At 42.3% G+C, this 16,324-nt stretch overlaps 1 protein-coding gene across 1 annotated transcript in view; it reads right to left on the reverse strand.

The window, feature by feature from the left end:
• The window catches only part of LOC134414915 (ephrin type-A receptor 3), a 175,246-nt gene that overhangs the window by 52,715 nt on the left and 106,207 nt on the right, over window positions 1-16,324 (reverse strand). The window contains exons 4-5 of the mRNA XM_063150214.1: window positions 9,014-9,169; window positions 8,187-8,522 (exon numbers count right to left, since the gene is read on the reverse strand). Of these exons, the coding sequence (XP_063006284.1) occupies window positions 8,187-8,522; window positions 9,014-9,169 (492 nt within the window). The remainder of the gene's footprint in view (window positions 1-8,186; window positions 8,523-9,013; window positions 9,170-16,324) is intronic.

The raw sequence follows: 16,324 nt of genomic DNA on the forward strand, positions 1-16,324 counted from the left end.
TGCTGAAAAAATGGAAGGCTTTTTCCTTTTCCTTTCCTTAGAAAATTGATGCTTTTATTATCAAATCATAATACTGTAATCTGATATAACCCATAAATTTTCTTTAATGTCTATGATACCCCCAGGAGGTAATGTGGAACAAGAGCAGTAAATAAAGATCATAACCTGAAAATTAAATCTGCATTCTCTGATCCAAAGTAGGATCTGCTGGGACTCCAACCTAAATCTGCCAGTCTTAGAGGACCAGCATCCAAACCACAGAACTATCATGCAATTTAAAGTAGAAATAGCAGTGTTTGAATGAACAAACTGATCTCTCACTTGAAGAGAGTTTCTCTGGGACACTGGAGCCACATCCACATCACGACAGGAGAGAACTCACCATGGTGCTGGCTCTGGCACTGCTCATAATGCTCCACACACACATTTGGATTAGGATTAACGCACAACCACCCAGCATCTGGGTTTTTTGAGAACCAACATTTTCTCTCTAGGTTTATCCATCTAATTCCACTACTCAATTTGTAAGAGCCCCAAGCACTGACTCACAAATCCATGTAATGATGTCACACCTCCAAGACATGATCACACTAACATGAAGTCTGTGAACAGCTGTGCTTCAACTTGGAATCTTTAACACCTCCAGCATCTATTCTGTGGATTAGTGTGGAAGGGGTTTATGAGAGAAGGCTGCTCACAGAAAGCAGCACCTGCCCCGTTTCCAACCTCCTCTGGCTGCACTCCTATTCACTTTCTCTGTTAAGCTCTGCTACAGGCTTGTGCTGAAGCGAGCAAGCCCCATCCCAGGGGCACATTCCAAGAAGGTCCCCAGGTGCCTCCCAGGAGGCAGGAGGAGGAGGAAACAGTCCCACTTTAACAACTCTTTGGAACCCCCTGCTAAACCCTCCACGCTGCTCCTCCAGGTACAACTCCCCACAGCTTCAAGGCACGTGCAGGCACAGCCCTTTGCCCTTTAATCTCCAGGACACGGAGTTAAACCAGCACAGTGCCTGTGTTTGTCCTCCTGCACCTTTTCCTTGAGCTGGAGCAGGCTCCATCTGTTTTTATGACCTGGGCTGTAAAATGTCACCTGAATCTGTAACATCACTGGGTGACCATCAGCCTGAAGGTGACATTCCTTCCACTCATCCCACACCAGCAAAAAGCCCCTCGCACCAGCCCCAGGCTGGATCCTGGTAGGATTCCATCATAAGGAAGGGGGTGAAAAGGCTCACAGTTTCTGGGAGAAGGACTATCAAGATGACATTTACACACACCAAAATGTGGAAGGAAAGAAACAGGACGAAACTTCAAAGGCAAACTCAAGCAGGCTGCCATTGGATGGAACAAAGCTGGGCACATTTCTCCCAGAAACAGAAAAAAAATTAAAAAGTGGTTTGTTCATGGCTGTTCTGATGGATGACTGCCTGCATTATGGCAGAAGTGCCCAATTGCATCTGTGAAAGGCTCCAGCCTGTGGTTACAGGCTCCAGAGTGGCTGCAGGCATTTCACAGGTGCTGAGGAAGAAAGACTGCAGGGAACTGGAAGGGGGGAAACAAGCAGCTTCAGCAGGAATTACACCAAAAGGCAGCTGCTTGATTTCCCTCTCAAGTGCACAGAAAGGCAACCTTCTGGGCAGCAGCTGTCACTGGACAAGTGATTATCAGAGATCATTTCTCACTTTTACAAATAAATTCTAAATTAAAAGAAAACATCATTAAGCATAGCACAATTGTGTTCTTGCTTCTCCCTCTTTTTATTAAAAGAGATAGCAAATGCCTTCCCCAGAGCCAACAAAAGGTTTGATTTGCTCATGTGCTAAACACATGTATAATAAGTCATGGAAATGCCATGTCCATTTGGGGAGGATCAGGCTGCACAAGGCACTCGCTTCAGAAACTGGAAATTATGGTGCTGTGGCATTCCCAGCTGTTATTTCAGAGAAAGCAGACAAATGCTGGATGTGCTTTCATAAGGATTCATCCCAAAGGTACTCACAACACAAATGTTATTCTTTCTGCTCTCTGTTGAGGTGGTGATGGTGGGAGCTTTGCAATAGTTCATATTTTTCACTGAACGTGTTAAGACCCTATCAGTTTAAATAAGCAGTTTTTCTTTGCCTTCCCTACCCCTTTGTTACATTACCTTAGAGGATTTTAGAGCCTCACGTTTCCTGGAGTGAAGTGTTCAGAAAGAAGAATTTATTCACCATGCTCACAACATCAACATTCAGGTGCTGAGCAGGCTTTCCCTTTCTGTGATAATTTGATTATTTCCTCAACCAGAGAAACCCCATGCACAATGTAAGAATATACTTAAGAACTATCTCTGAAAAAGCCATTATCCAAAACTGGAGAAGACAATTGCCCTCAAATAAGTAATTTATGATACAAAATACTTTCTCTCCTTCTATGTAATCACCAAGTGCTCCTTAACTGGTTTGTCTGTAAGTATTTTCCACCTGCTCAGAACAAGAAAAGAAACAAAATTTCTCAAACTTCTTGCCCTGTCATTTGGAGCAGCTGCTTCTGTGGAGGTTCATCAGAAAAGAAGAACCTCTAACAGAAAAGACTTGAAAGGTGTTGACATCTTTCACATGCTTTTGCATTTGAAGGTGATTTAATAATTTTGTTTGATTTAAAACATTTTTTCATATACACAGACATTTAGTTTACTAAAAGGAAACACTAAAAAAAGAATCTTTTGCTTTTAAGCTGACACTTATTATGTTCATAATTCCCATTGCAGGAACAGTCCCCAAACCCAAAGGAACAATTTTTCCCATCTCTCCCCAGCTTGCAAATTGCCTAGAGGGAATTGCTTCAGAAAGCAAATTGGTAGCTGTGTTTCCAATCAAGAGGAATACAATTTCCCTCAGTGATTACTGAGAATGCCAGCACAGATAACAGAGAGAGACACAAGCCTAAGGTTTATTATCTAACAGAGGACTACGCATCCTGCTTACCTGCATTCCTTCATTTTTACTCTTGTATCAAACTAAGATATTAAATGAGGAAGACTAACAGAAGCAAGCAAAGAAAACCATTATCCAGTGACTGCTGAACAAAATCTCACTGTGATCTGTGGAAAAACCAAGTAAAAGCTCTGAAAGAGGCAAAACTGTCTGAGCCACAAACTTCACCTGTGAACTTTGTGTCAGGTCAGGAGCGTTCACATGAGGACTGAAGAGCCCAGTGTGTGTGTGTCACAGACTGTGAAGCCTTGGCACAGCTTCCTTCACGCTCAGGGGGAAGAGGGATCAAAGACTTTGCAGGCAGAACATCTCCAGCTAATAACAGGCTATGCATGGAGTGACATTGTTAAAAACACTTCCCTTTTATATCCCTAAAGGAGTTTTATTGAGTTAAAATGATCCTCGAATAGCCTCTGGGCTGAACTGTAAAACACATTTGAAGAGCGTAAAATCTTTATTTATGCCAGGAATGTTTGAAACTCAAAAGATAAATGTCATTCAGGAAAACAAGCATGTCCTAGGTATTCAGAACGTAATGGGGCACAGCTGTAATAACAGTCAGTGAACCAGAGACTCCCTACATCATGTCATTAGCTCACTTTTAATAAGTCTATCTTCTTGTCCTTTTTATAAGGGCCATAGGGAAAGAAAGAAATATATCATCCCCCAAACATCTGTGCCTCACTCAAATTGTCTCTCTTAGAAGACAGATCTACTTAAGGGACTTGCCTTGGGATATAGGTTGTAAAGTGCACACAACCCTCTCTAAATATGGATTTTATTTAAACAGGGAGCATCACACATCATTTGTGAGCTGCTGAAGACAGTGCAGTGCAGGCCGAGCACATAAATAGCATCAAAGTACCTGCAAATAATCAAACACATACACTGAAACAAAGCTTGGGGCTGAACTTATTCCCTTGAAGCCAGAGATTTCAGGCAAATAAAATTCTGGTTCTGAGAAGGTTTTAACAAGCCTTCCAAGGAGCCACAGAAGTCTCTACTTAAAACAGGACTGAAAAATTGACTGGTTATTTCTCCATTGTAAACGTTTATCCCTCCAAGCTGAAATTAACACATGGCTTGGAATTTTAAATGGCACAGGGAGATCAAGATACTGCAAACCCTTCAACGCTCCTAATGATCCTAATTTCTTTATCTCTACCTTACTTTTGTTCAAAAGGTTATTTTAAAAATAATTTTCATTCTGGCCTCTTGTAAAACTCTGCAGTGCCTTACTGGTTACTTTCTCATTAAACAAACTGATTTCCTATGGCTTTTCATGCCTGGGTTCAATGATTAGGCAAGATGATTAAACAAGTTACATGCCTTGTTCTGCCTCCTGGCTTTTAGAAGTATAAAAGATAAGAGACTCTAGATAATCAAACTACTGCTTGTCAAGGGAAGCTTGAGGTGATATAAAGTAGATCTGGGGTTTTGTTATTATTTATAATGTAGCTTTGCATAGGATGCTTCAGTTTGGATGCAGGGGTGGTTGCTCTCTAAGCTTCCTCTAGGAAAAGTCTCTGACAGAGAAAGGAATCAAAATTTTGCAGGTGCACCACTGATCTGTGGGGAGGCCTAACCTCAGGGTTAGGCACTTTTAGTCTTTCAATTGAGAAGCAGAATCACTTCCTACAATTAGGAAAAAACTGACATTTCTAGCTGAAATTTAGCCCACAAAAAGCCTTCCATGTTTCCTCTGCAGGGATTCCTCTTCATTCTCCAGTTTATTTACTTTTGGCACCTATCTGCATCCTGCCTGAATTGTGTGGAAGAGCTGTGGTGAGCTGAGGACAGAAATGGAGGAAGTCTCTTGTTACAACACATCCCATTTCTTCCTCTGCTGGTGCCAGGAGATGTGACAGCACAAAACTCTTTGGAATTGGTTTAGTGCTGACACTGCCTTATTGTAGCTGAATTTAGTTGCTACCACCTTTTTCAGCTGCACTGTTGAGACCTTGGGTTAAAAGGCCTTAAAGTCCTTAAGAATTAAGCTCCATTTAAAGCTGTTACAATGATAAAAAAACCCCAATCTATTTTGTCATCAATGTAATAAAGAACTGAGATATAAGGGGGGGGGGGGGGAGGAAAATATTTGGGGATTGGCATGAGTAGATTGGGAAAACACAGAAAATTTAATTATTTTCACAAAACTTTGATGTTAATAATGATTTTGCTGGAAGCATGAACACTGAATCATCACTAAATAATGGAAGGGGTAAGAGTTCAGGAAGATGCACATGCAAAGTTGGTGTTTTGAGACAGAACATTCAGATTGATGTGGAGCAGCTGCCAGGAAAATGCTGTTGCAAAAAAAGGGTCATAGACTTGACCCTCTTGTTCCCATCTACCCTCTACAGGGTTTTCATTTTGCTCCTTCTGCTTGCTCTTCCCCACAGCCCCTCTGGTCTAATCTGGATTTGTGACCCTTCATGGCAACCAGATCCATTTGGATATGGTACACGGAAATTAAACTGTAGAATAAAGCTGGATAAAGCTGTAGAAAAGCTCTCTTGGGACAGCATTCTAGACCTTATGTGCTTCTGATATATCCCTTTTGTGATCTGACCAGTGAGGGAATGCAATTATGTTTTTGTAATTATACTTTAAGAGACTGCTTATATACATACTTAAGGTCTAATTTTAACAACTTGCAGAGTTTCTAAGGGAATTCTAATACAGTGAACCAATTGGCATGATCAAGAGATAGCACAATTAAGCCTGTACTAACCCACATCACCTAAATGTACTTAGAGAAAAAATGGGCCATGCATAAAAGCAGAAAATAAACTGCTTAAGCAGCCTGTGGGTTACAGTGAACAGAGCTGCTACTGCCAAAAATGCTTTTGACTTTGCCACATCCCAGGTACTGTGTGTTCCACTCCAAAATCAAAATCCACCTTGCAGAGCAAAGGCAGCAGCTCTGGGCCCTAGGGAAGCACACTGTAGAGCAAGAGGGAAAGAACTTCCCTGATCCTGCACAGTTTTTTTTTTGTGGACTGTCCTCAGGTGATTTCTAACTGCTGTGCTGATGAACAAGCTGAAAGGCAACACCTTTGATCAGAGAAACAGGAGAAAAGAGGACAACTCAACAAGGATGCTCCAAGTCACTGATCCGAAAATCCAAAACAATGAACTACAACAGCAACAAATTGAATGGACATAAAATGCAGGTTTCCAGGGCTGAACTGGGTGGATTCACCTCTGTCTGCCTACTGCACAGTTAGACAGCACCCCAAAGCACTGGGAAATGTAGAGACTGGGGTCAGGAAATAGCCTGTTCTCACATTTTTATGCCTCCCACTACCGCTGATCTGTGATTTAAGGAGCAAACACACACCCTCTACAGTGAAAAACATTGCAATAACACAGCCCACCAGGAGGATGCCTACCCAGAACAATGTGAACTTGTCTGTGGCTTCAGGAAGACAGAACTGGAAGTATTTTGGGGACATGGTGTGGGATGGGAGGACGTGGGAGGAAGCTTACTGAACACATGCATGTTTTCTGTGCAAAGCCTCCTGATGGAAGCTGCATGGAGCACAAGCACAGAAATTGCAGCATCTAGTTCTCTCTCTTCACTGGCACACATTGCTCCTAAAAATTTCACACCCAACCGAATGCCAGGGAAGAGTCTTGATTCTTCACAACTTTCAGATAAATGGAGCCATGTCAAATGAGAAGCAAATGGCAGAACAGAGCAGTGATGACAAAGGCTCTGATCCAACATCCAGGGCACACTGCCGTGCTCAGGCAGGGCCTCAAAGGCTTTAAAAAGTCTCCACAGAAGGAGAGCAGCCCTTTTGTACCCCATCAACTGTGACACCACGATCTAATTCAGTATTCAGCTCCACACCCCCATCATGTTGGCAATAATACACAGTTGGTGAGACAACTTGTAAAGGAGTAAAAAAAAAAGGAAAAAAAAAGCCATGTTTTCAATCTCTCTAATTATTTAATGTTAGCTTTTTATGCATCTAACATCAAAGCCTTTTTTCACTTCTATTTAATCAAAATTAATCACTAAGATTACTACAGCAATTTACGTTGGAGATTATTGAAATGAGTGTTTTATTAAAATCTGGTTTTATTAATAAAACACATTCTGGCTAAGGAATCATGTGAGCCTGCTATTAGAGACTATCAACTGGGAACTGGGAGTTAATCATAACAGTCATGCTGCCAGGTTCTTTGACAGAAGCACACACTGGGTTTGTTTCTACTTTTACTTTTACAGGAATATCCAAGATAATTAGTCACCCTGGCACAGAGCAAATCCTGCAAATCAGGGAGAGGAAACAAAGGTGCATGTGGCATTCACATTCTCTGAAAAATCTCTTCACCCAGGATTTTCCCCTGGGAATCTGAGAAGCCTCAGAGAAAAAGGAAAACAATCCTTATCTCATTTGCTTCTCCTGTGTTGTTCTCATGTGGAATGTGTTTGGAGATTGTTTCATTGTATTCCGCTGTGAGTTGTTTTCACTCTTTGGCCAATCAGTGCCAAGCTGTGTGTCAGGACTCTGGAAAGAGTCACGAGTTTACATTATTATAATTTTTAGCATTCTGTAAGTATCCTTTATGTATTCTTTAGTATAGTTCAGTATAGTATTTCTTAATATAATATAGTATCATAAAATAATAAATTAGCCTTCTGAGAACATGGAATTGTCACTGTCAGATTTTCTGGAAAAATCCCTTCACCAGGATTTCTTCTCCTGGGAAGCTTAGAAACTTCAGAGAAAAAGGAAAACAATACATCTCATTTGCTCCTCCTCTGTTTTGCTGCTTTGGATTTGTGGTTTGGACATGGTTTATCCAACAGGTGGTTGTTCAGTTGGATCCATGTGAATTGTTTTACACTTAATGACCAATCACTGTCAGATTCTGGAAGGAGTCACGAGTTTTTAATTCGTATCTTGTTAAGCCTTCTGTAAATATTCTTTCTTTATTCTTTAGTGTAGTTTTAGAATAGCATAATATAATTAATATCACATCATGTCATGTCAGATCATGTCATGTCATATAATAATAAATTAGCCTTCTAAGAACATGGAGTCAGATTCATCTTTCCTCACCACAACAGGGGACCCCAGAAATACCACACAGAGTCAGATTCATCACTCCTTCCTTCATCTGGGAGCCCCACAAACACAACAGGTGCACAAACCGCAGCAGCTTCAAAGGAAAGGAGACGCGAGGGAGACTCACCAGCCTGGTTGGTGGTGATGCTGACAGCAGCGAACTGCCTGGACAGGGTGCTGAGGTCGGAGACGCCGTTGAGCGCGTCGATCTCGAAGGTGTAGTTGGTGTGTGCCAGCAGGTCCACCACGGTGACGGTGGTGTTGGTGAGGCCGCTCTGGCGCGGCAGGAAGCGCACGTTGTCGCTGCAGGGCTCGCACAGCCGCCCGCCCCCCGAGCACTTCTTGCAGACGATGTTGAAGGTGACGTCCTTCCTGCCCCCCGTGTCCAGGGGCCAGCTCCAGTCCAGGATCACCGAGGTCTCGTTGATGTTGGAGATGACGTTTCTCGGGGCGGAGGGTGGTCCTGGGAAAGGGAAAGCAGGGAGTGAGATTTTCTCCCTAAGGGTGCTCCCAAATGGGAGTAACGAGAGCGCAGAAATATAAAAGTAAAAAAAACCAAAAAACATTATTAACCAAACTCTTCTGGTTATTTCCTGTGGAGACTCCTGCAATATTTCACTAGATTACAGACCTAGGCTAACAAGAACCATGTTTTCTTATAAATAGAGAGTTCCCTCAGGGTGCAGTTCAGGATTGAGGGCTGAGTACTGGTAGCAATAAAAAAATCCTACTTCTCCTTCTCGAGTCTGACAGGGTACAACAAGGAGAAAATGAAATCAGAAAAGGCACAAACCCAGCCCACCAATTTCCAGCAGCCTGTCCAACTCAAGAAGACACGAGAGGGAGTGGATGGCTGACTGCAGTGGGACATGAGAGGAAGCAAGCAGGCGAGCTGTTGTGGAGGGACAGATGGAGCAGCAAGAATGACAGCCCCGAGCAGAATGAGCTACTCACTGGTGCAAGCCATGGATGGAGGGTCTTTCTCAGAGCGAAAGTAATTCTTTTCACACCTGCAGTTCAGAGATGCATCTTCGTAGGTGGAGCTGTGAGGGGGGCATTTGGCACACTTCACATTGCCAGCAGAGGCTTTGTAGAACCCAGCTCGACAGGCTGCAAAGTAACAGGGATAGAGTTTTAAATTCCTTGGGCATCTTAATTCTGACATGTGACTACTGCCCTGGAACCTACCCATATGGGGATCACAGTTTGCAGACATTTATGGTCTAAAATTACAGATTTTTCTCATAATCAGAGCTGACAGAAATAAAATGTCTTGGTAGCGTGGAGTTCATGAATCAGCCTGGATTTGCATTTAATTTTTCCTGGAAAACAAAACAGGGTATTGCACCACTAAGAAGAAACATTTTCTACGCTTCATTTTGAGATCTTCACTCCTTTTCCTTCTCTTCTGCTTCATTTACCAAAACTGTGGCCCTGCATAAGAAGCTAACTTATCCTCCCTCTGCTGCTAACATTTTCTTACAAGGGCACACTGATTGTAAACTACATCTCTTCAGTTCATCAGGTCAGGAGCAAGCGAGCCAAAACCAAGAAAATAACCTGAACAGAGAAAGATCTTTTCCATTTTTAAATGATCATGTCAATGAGCTGCGTGTATTACCTGTGTAAAAGCTTTCTTTTTTGGATTAGCAGTCTTTAGATGGGCAGCCTGAGGTGGGAAAAAGCTCTGAACAGATATCCCAGCAGCTTTTCAAGTGATGGAGGAGGGAGGGGTTGTTATTGTCTATCCCCAAAACCTAAATAAACACCTGGGCAAGGCAGATTTGTTGCTTAGCTCCTGATGCTGCACACCTGAGTGAAATGCTCTGGTGAATGGTGAGAGAAAACTACTCTGCTCTTCTCTGAAACATCCTAAAAAGGGACAGCCTCCTCCAACAAGGGACAGCAGGAGGAGCACAAAGGGTTTCACAGGGAAATGCCAATCTCAGCCTCCCTCCAGCTCTTCCCAGCCCTGGCAAGTGGCAGTGCTTGGCTGCAGCTGCTCCCTCCAACTTCCAGACTGCAGCAAAGCAGCTGCCAGAGACAGCTCCTGCTCCAAGTTCTCTCCTGCAAGCCCTGAGGAAACATCCCAGACTCTGAGCCTCTGAGTCACAGCCCCAGCAGACAATCTGCTACAGCAGAACTGTAAGAATTGCTAAAGAAAAGCAGAACAGCTACAAATGACCTTGTGTGAGCAGCACAAACCTGCCCAACCTGGCACAGCCCATCCAGCTGGCACTTCTGGTGTTCCCCTCTCCTCAAAGGCTGCCCAAGGGGCTTGGGGATTCCCATTTAACTGGAGGAAATAAAGGAAACCTAAGTCCTTCTTACACCCCTCCACTAGGAGGAAATGCAGCAGGAAACAACTGGGTTTGGTTTGTTTTTTTGTGTAGCTGTTATTTTTGCAGCCTTTCACAACTCAAATGCCGTGCCCTCCCATGTGATGCCCCACGAGGCACCTGGAGCAAACCCAGCTCTGGCTGACAGAGGAACCTCCAGTGACTTTGCTGCTTCTGTTCCCAGCCCTGAGACAGCAAGCCAGGCAGAAAAGAGGCCAATCCCCTTCTTACCAGCAATATTAACTAAGCAAACACAATAAGGAATAAACATCACACTTCAGTTCCTTCATTAATATAGATAACTTCCACTAAAACTTCTCATGGAAACTTCTACCAGATATTAAACTCCAATGGTTTTGCTTAACCAGCTTGAAGGGACACTTTTACATTTATGAGACAATGATGTATTTATGATTCTATACAGCAGAATTTTAAAATAAATATATATGCTAGTTTAATGCAAGGACCAAAAAAGAAAGACCCTACCACCAGTATTATAATAAAAGCAATGAATTTAACAGAAGTAAACAAGCTTGTATTAGAAGAAGACATATTCAGAGGGATAAAGAAGAGAAACTGCCCATTAATCAATGTCTCTTTCATCCCTCGGGTGAAAACTCATGGACCTCATTTAAGAAAAGGTGGTGATGGTCAGTGGGGGAGTGAGCCAGTCAGATTCCTGCTGTCCCAATGTGCCCTAGCAAGGGCATCCCAATCTCATGTCTTCCCCTCAGGCTGTCTTGCACTTTCTGTCTTTGTCTGTCAGACCTATTTCAGATTACTCACAACTGCAGCCCAAAGGAGAAAAAAAAAATGCATTTACACTTGAAACTGAAGCTCAGAACTGGAGGTGCCAATGAAAAATATTGTCAAAGTACTTACTATAATCATTTCTTTCCTAATAATTATTTTTAAATTCTGATATATAAGAGAGAAAAAATAAAGTTGTTACTTCAAAAGGCATTAATTTCTCTGTCAGACAAATTGGATTACATGTACTGATAAAAGAAGCTTTGGCTTTTTGAGGCAAGTACCATGGCTTTGGTTTCAATTAGGTTGAAAAAAATCATAGGAATTAGCATAGGAAGTCTTCACAGAATCTCTAATTTTAGCATGGAAACCAGCTGTGAACAGCAGTTGCTTTTACTCAACAATTCCTTGCAAAAACTAAGCACTTTTTCTTTCCCTCACAATGGGGAACAATGCAGGAGGAAGTAGATGCAATGGGCCAGGAAGAAAAAACCTGTTAGCACACTAAAAGTGAGTCAAGGAAACTTTGGGAGCTTCTACATATGTGATATAAACAGTACAGCCAGGCTGGCTGGTTTGGCTTTTTTAGGAAGATCTCCTCAAGCCAGCTGGCTCTGGTGACTCCTGTGGTAACTTCCATCTGCAGCACTCTAAAACTGCATTTATTCTGATCTCAGTCTCTTTTGTTTGGGTGTGATGTCAGGATGACTTTATTGAGTCACCTGTTAGTCAGAATTTCAGGACTCTGGTTGTCCCTGTTACTGTGTGAAAATGAACTTCCTTGAGCTCTAACTGATGAGTTTGTCTCAGAAACAGAGAGCAGGGAAAGTTAATTCAGTGAGAGGAAAACAAATGCATGCAACAATCTGTGCTAGGTACCGATTAAAGGAATGTGGTTCCCTTTTCTGCAGCAAAGTGAATTTTGCCTCAGCCTGACTAATCTGCTTGGGGTGAAAACGTGCTCCTAATTAAGGGTTAAATTATTAATTTAAACTGGAATTAATTTTAAATTAAAACATAAATCTGTTAGCAAATATGAGCATTTTAGCATGCAGGTCCTGCAGCCCCCTGCACACAGAGCAATCTCAGCAATTCCCAGCTGTAAACACCAAGGAACAAGTGGAGCCTGCACTGGGGATGCCCCAGCCCCAGCACTCCAGGCTTGACAGGGCCCATCTCCTGCACAAGGTCAGGGAAATTTCATTTAGAAACTGCCTGGCACTGCCCAGCCCTGCAGGAGCTCTGCTTTTTGTGCTTTTTAGGCAGGGCTGGAGCATCACAACAGGCTGGAAGTGGATTACACATCCACGGCATGGCTGACCAGCACCCACCCATTGATTGTTTCCTGTCTTTGTTCCTCTGCTCCTCATTAAAACGGCCCAGGGGTGAAATGTCATTGAGGCTTTAAGGCACAGCCTTCACAAAGAAGGGAATTCAGTCACAAACCTGTGCAGCTCACAGATAACACATCCTCAGAGTGTGCACTAACAAGACAAATCAGAGCATCTCAGGACAAACCTCCTGTGCCAGGACAGGGAAGCATTCCCCATGGAAGTGGCCACTCTTAGAGGGGCTTTGCAAACCATTCCCACTGTCACCTGAGCAGGTGAGTTAATTGAACTAATCAATATTTTAATTCTGATATCAGAACCCATTCTTCACTTCCAGGATTTTGAGAAAATCCTCCAGTCCCTGCAGGGACATAGATTTGCTTGCGTTTCAACAGGTACAAAGTCCTGAAACTGGACCTGGTCATCATGGGATGACCTTTGGCTGGCCAGGTGTATTGAGAAGGAAATCACAGAATAGGTGGGAAAAGAACTCTGAGACCATCAAGTCCAGCTTATAACCTCCCACCACCCCCACCCCCATGCCAATGAAACCATAGCACTGGGATGTGTCCAGTCTTTCCTTAAAACGCTACTGACTCCCAATGCCCACACACAGCCTTGCATCTTTGAACTTTTCTCCACTTCCTTTTGAAAGTGTTCACACATATTTTCCTTTTTTTTTCCCCACTATGGCACCCCATTCACCAGCAAACTTTATAAAGTAGATTTCCTTCAAAACTCCTCAGAGCAATGAAACCACCTTCAGCAGCTCTGGTTGTTCATCACTATTTCAAAAGCCATAAATTCTATAGCATTCTATATGTGTGTAGCATCCTCTCTCTCTCTATCCTGAGCCTCCATGAACTTCTTGAACACCAACTCAGCCCAAAAAGGCTTCTAAAAATTAGACTGTACTTTTGATTCATACTTCCACTGAACTGCAGGCACACTTTTTGTCATCAGACCTGAATAAAAAGACACCACTTAAGTGAGCAGCTCTAAAACCAAGGGCTATTGCTGTACATGCAGAGCAGGCTTTCTCTGTGATGGGCTGTGCTGCTGGCACCTGAGGGAAGAGAAAAGTAAGATTGAGAAAGGCTCTAATGAGGGATAAAAGCTCTCCTTGTGATTGGACCCCATTACCACTACTGTAAGAATATCCCCAGAAAGAGCTAAGGATATTGACCTTCTCTCCTTGCCTGTAGGATTCCATTCTGTCCCTTGAAGAAATTAAAATTCACAAATGATCTTAGTGTGTGTATTCTTGCATCATCCATGAGATATGCAGGGAGCAAGTATTCAGTGCAATGTGACACTGAAATGTCTTTAGGAAAACACTCCTCAGAATGAGCACTTTTCATTTTTTTAAATCTGAAAGCTTCTGCTAGCACAAAAAAAAAAAAAAAATCAGTAGTATTTAATCTTCCTCATGAGTAAATTTCTGCCTTTTTCCTCCCCGCTTCATATTTTATAGTGATCTGTGACCTTAACATATTTTAATCAGATGCTTCTGAAATTGGCTTTACTCCCAGGTCAAGCCATTGAGCAGAAACAATTCCTGTTCCTTTGTTTAATAACTGTTACTGGCAGACATATTAATTATATGTACATAAGAGATAGTGCTGTCCTGAGGGAACAACACTGCACCTTTCAAGCACAAAAAACCCAAAGTCTGTAATAGCTGCACGTTGTGCCTTGCAGGGCTTCTGTGTCTCTTTTTGTGCAGCGCATTTCAGCCAGGATTGCTGCCAGCAGCTTTGTTTAAAGTGCAATGTCAAAGATTGCAGACCTAAAACAGACCTAAAACCTCTTTACAGCAAAGAGGTTCTCACTTGTGGGCATGCAAGCACCTGGTTTCAAAATGTGTCAGGCATTGTGTCCTCTCTGCAGCCAGTTTTGGGGGAAAGAAATCTTAGTGGATCACTTAAACAGGTATTTAAACCTTTAAAACAGGTATCACTTAAACAGGTATTCCTTAAACAGGAATTTAATAAACTCATGTTTATAAATTGCCATATAAATTATGGCACCCTCATACCTAAAACTCAAATACTATTTCAAAACCCTGGAAATATAGAGATATCTGTTAATTTATTTTTTTAACAAAGATCGTTATGTTAATCATCATTGTACTGCCCTTCATGCAGACTATCCAATATTTGGGGTTTTTTTTTGCAAATTATTAGTTGCAATGTATTCTGCTCCAGTTTAGGTAGTTGATGTGAAGTACAAAAATTCATCTTTCCTTCAATTTACCTTCAAATTTGTTACTCTTTTCACCAAATCAATGTACCCTTGGTTTTTATTACATGACAGGAAGACCAGCTGCTCTTGACGTGTCCCCTCAAAGCCATTCCTCATCTAACAAAGATCTATCATGAGCTTATCTTCTCTGTGATGAACAAAGACAAACTTTTCCATCAGCTTTTACAGGAATATCTTCTGATCCTTTGATCATACCCATCTCTGTTTCTACACTGTCATTTATACAGTGGAAAATGTTCTTATTTTTCCCATGACATGTCTGATGAAACCAATTGATTTATATATTGGACCACAGATTACATCTTGCTCTCTAACACATTTGGGCCTTTGCTTTGGTTTGGGTTTTGTTTTTTATTTTGAGCAACCCATGGAACATCACTCCCAGTGTGTCAATGCACAGATCCCAAGTCAGAAGAGTTAATTCAGACATATAAAAGGGATAAATTTTCTCTCAGGGATGGAGGGAAGATGATGATGCATTTACTGAGGCTGAATATTCTTTTGCAACTTCCCACCTCTGTTAGCACATTCAGGAATCTTTTGGTGTCCCTGGGAGAAAATTAATGCAGAACAGGCTCCAAACCCAGTGTCACCTTCTAATCAAAATGCTGCCTGGTGGCCTGTGTGATGTTTCAGAGAGCCCAGCCCAGCTCCCTGATGACACAGGTCCACTACTGCAATTTGCATGAATTAGTACTTTTGTTAGGAGTCTCAGCAGAGCTGTCAAATTAATTGGAAAAGAAATTTAACAAACGCCTTTCCCCTCAGAGATTTGCTCTCAGGTCAGGGTTGAGGCACATTGTTCGAGCAGTGTGGGGGAAGCTTGTGTTCTTCACACCCTTGCTGAACTTATTTTGTTGGTGAAAAAGAGAGGATTTTGGTTTCTTGAGCTGTTAATTCATTACCTGTCACTGACATAAAAAAAGACAATCTATTTCTAATGCTGCTTTTGGCTAGAATAGGATTAATTTTTTTTCATAGCAGCTGCTATGGGGCTGTGTTTTGCATTTGTGCTGTAAATAGTGTTGATAATTCAACCAGGTTTTTATTTTTTACTGCTGAACACTGCTCACACAGTGCCAAGGTCTTTTCTGAGCGGGCTGGGGGTGCACAAGGATTTGGGAGGGGACACATGTGGGACAGCTGACCCAGTTTGGCCAAAGGGATGTTCCACCCCCTTTCCTGGGGATGGCTGAACACCTGCCTGCTGATGGAGAGCGGGGAATCAATTCTTTGTTTTCTTTTCCTTGTATGTAGCATTTGTTTTCCCTACTGAACTGTCTTTCTCTCAACTCACACGTTTCTTCACTTTGCTCCTTTGATTCCCTCCCACATCCCATGAGGGGAGAGGGAGTGAGTGGCTTGGTTGTCAGCTGGGCTTAAACATGACAATCTCACAACACTAAATATACCAGATACTGATAAAATAAAAATAGAATGGCTCAGTTAATGGCCAGTGACTAGAATGTCTGTACACTCATTTCCCACAAATTCTCATACCTCAAAATTAGTTCTTTTTCCCAATTTCACCATATTTTTGAATTCAACCACTGGAGGCAAGACATGGCCAGAGGCACATA

This window comes from Melospiza melodia, chromosome 2 (assembly GCF_035770615.1).
Source record: "Melospiza melodia melodia isolate bMelMel2 chromosome 2, bMelMel2.pri, whole genome shotgun sequence".
NCBI lineage: Eukaryota > Metazoa > Chordata > Aves > Passeriformes > Passerellidae > Melospiza > Melospiza melodia.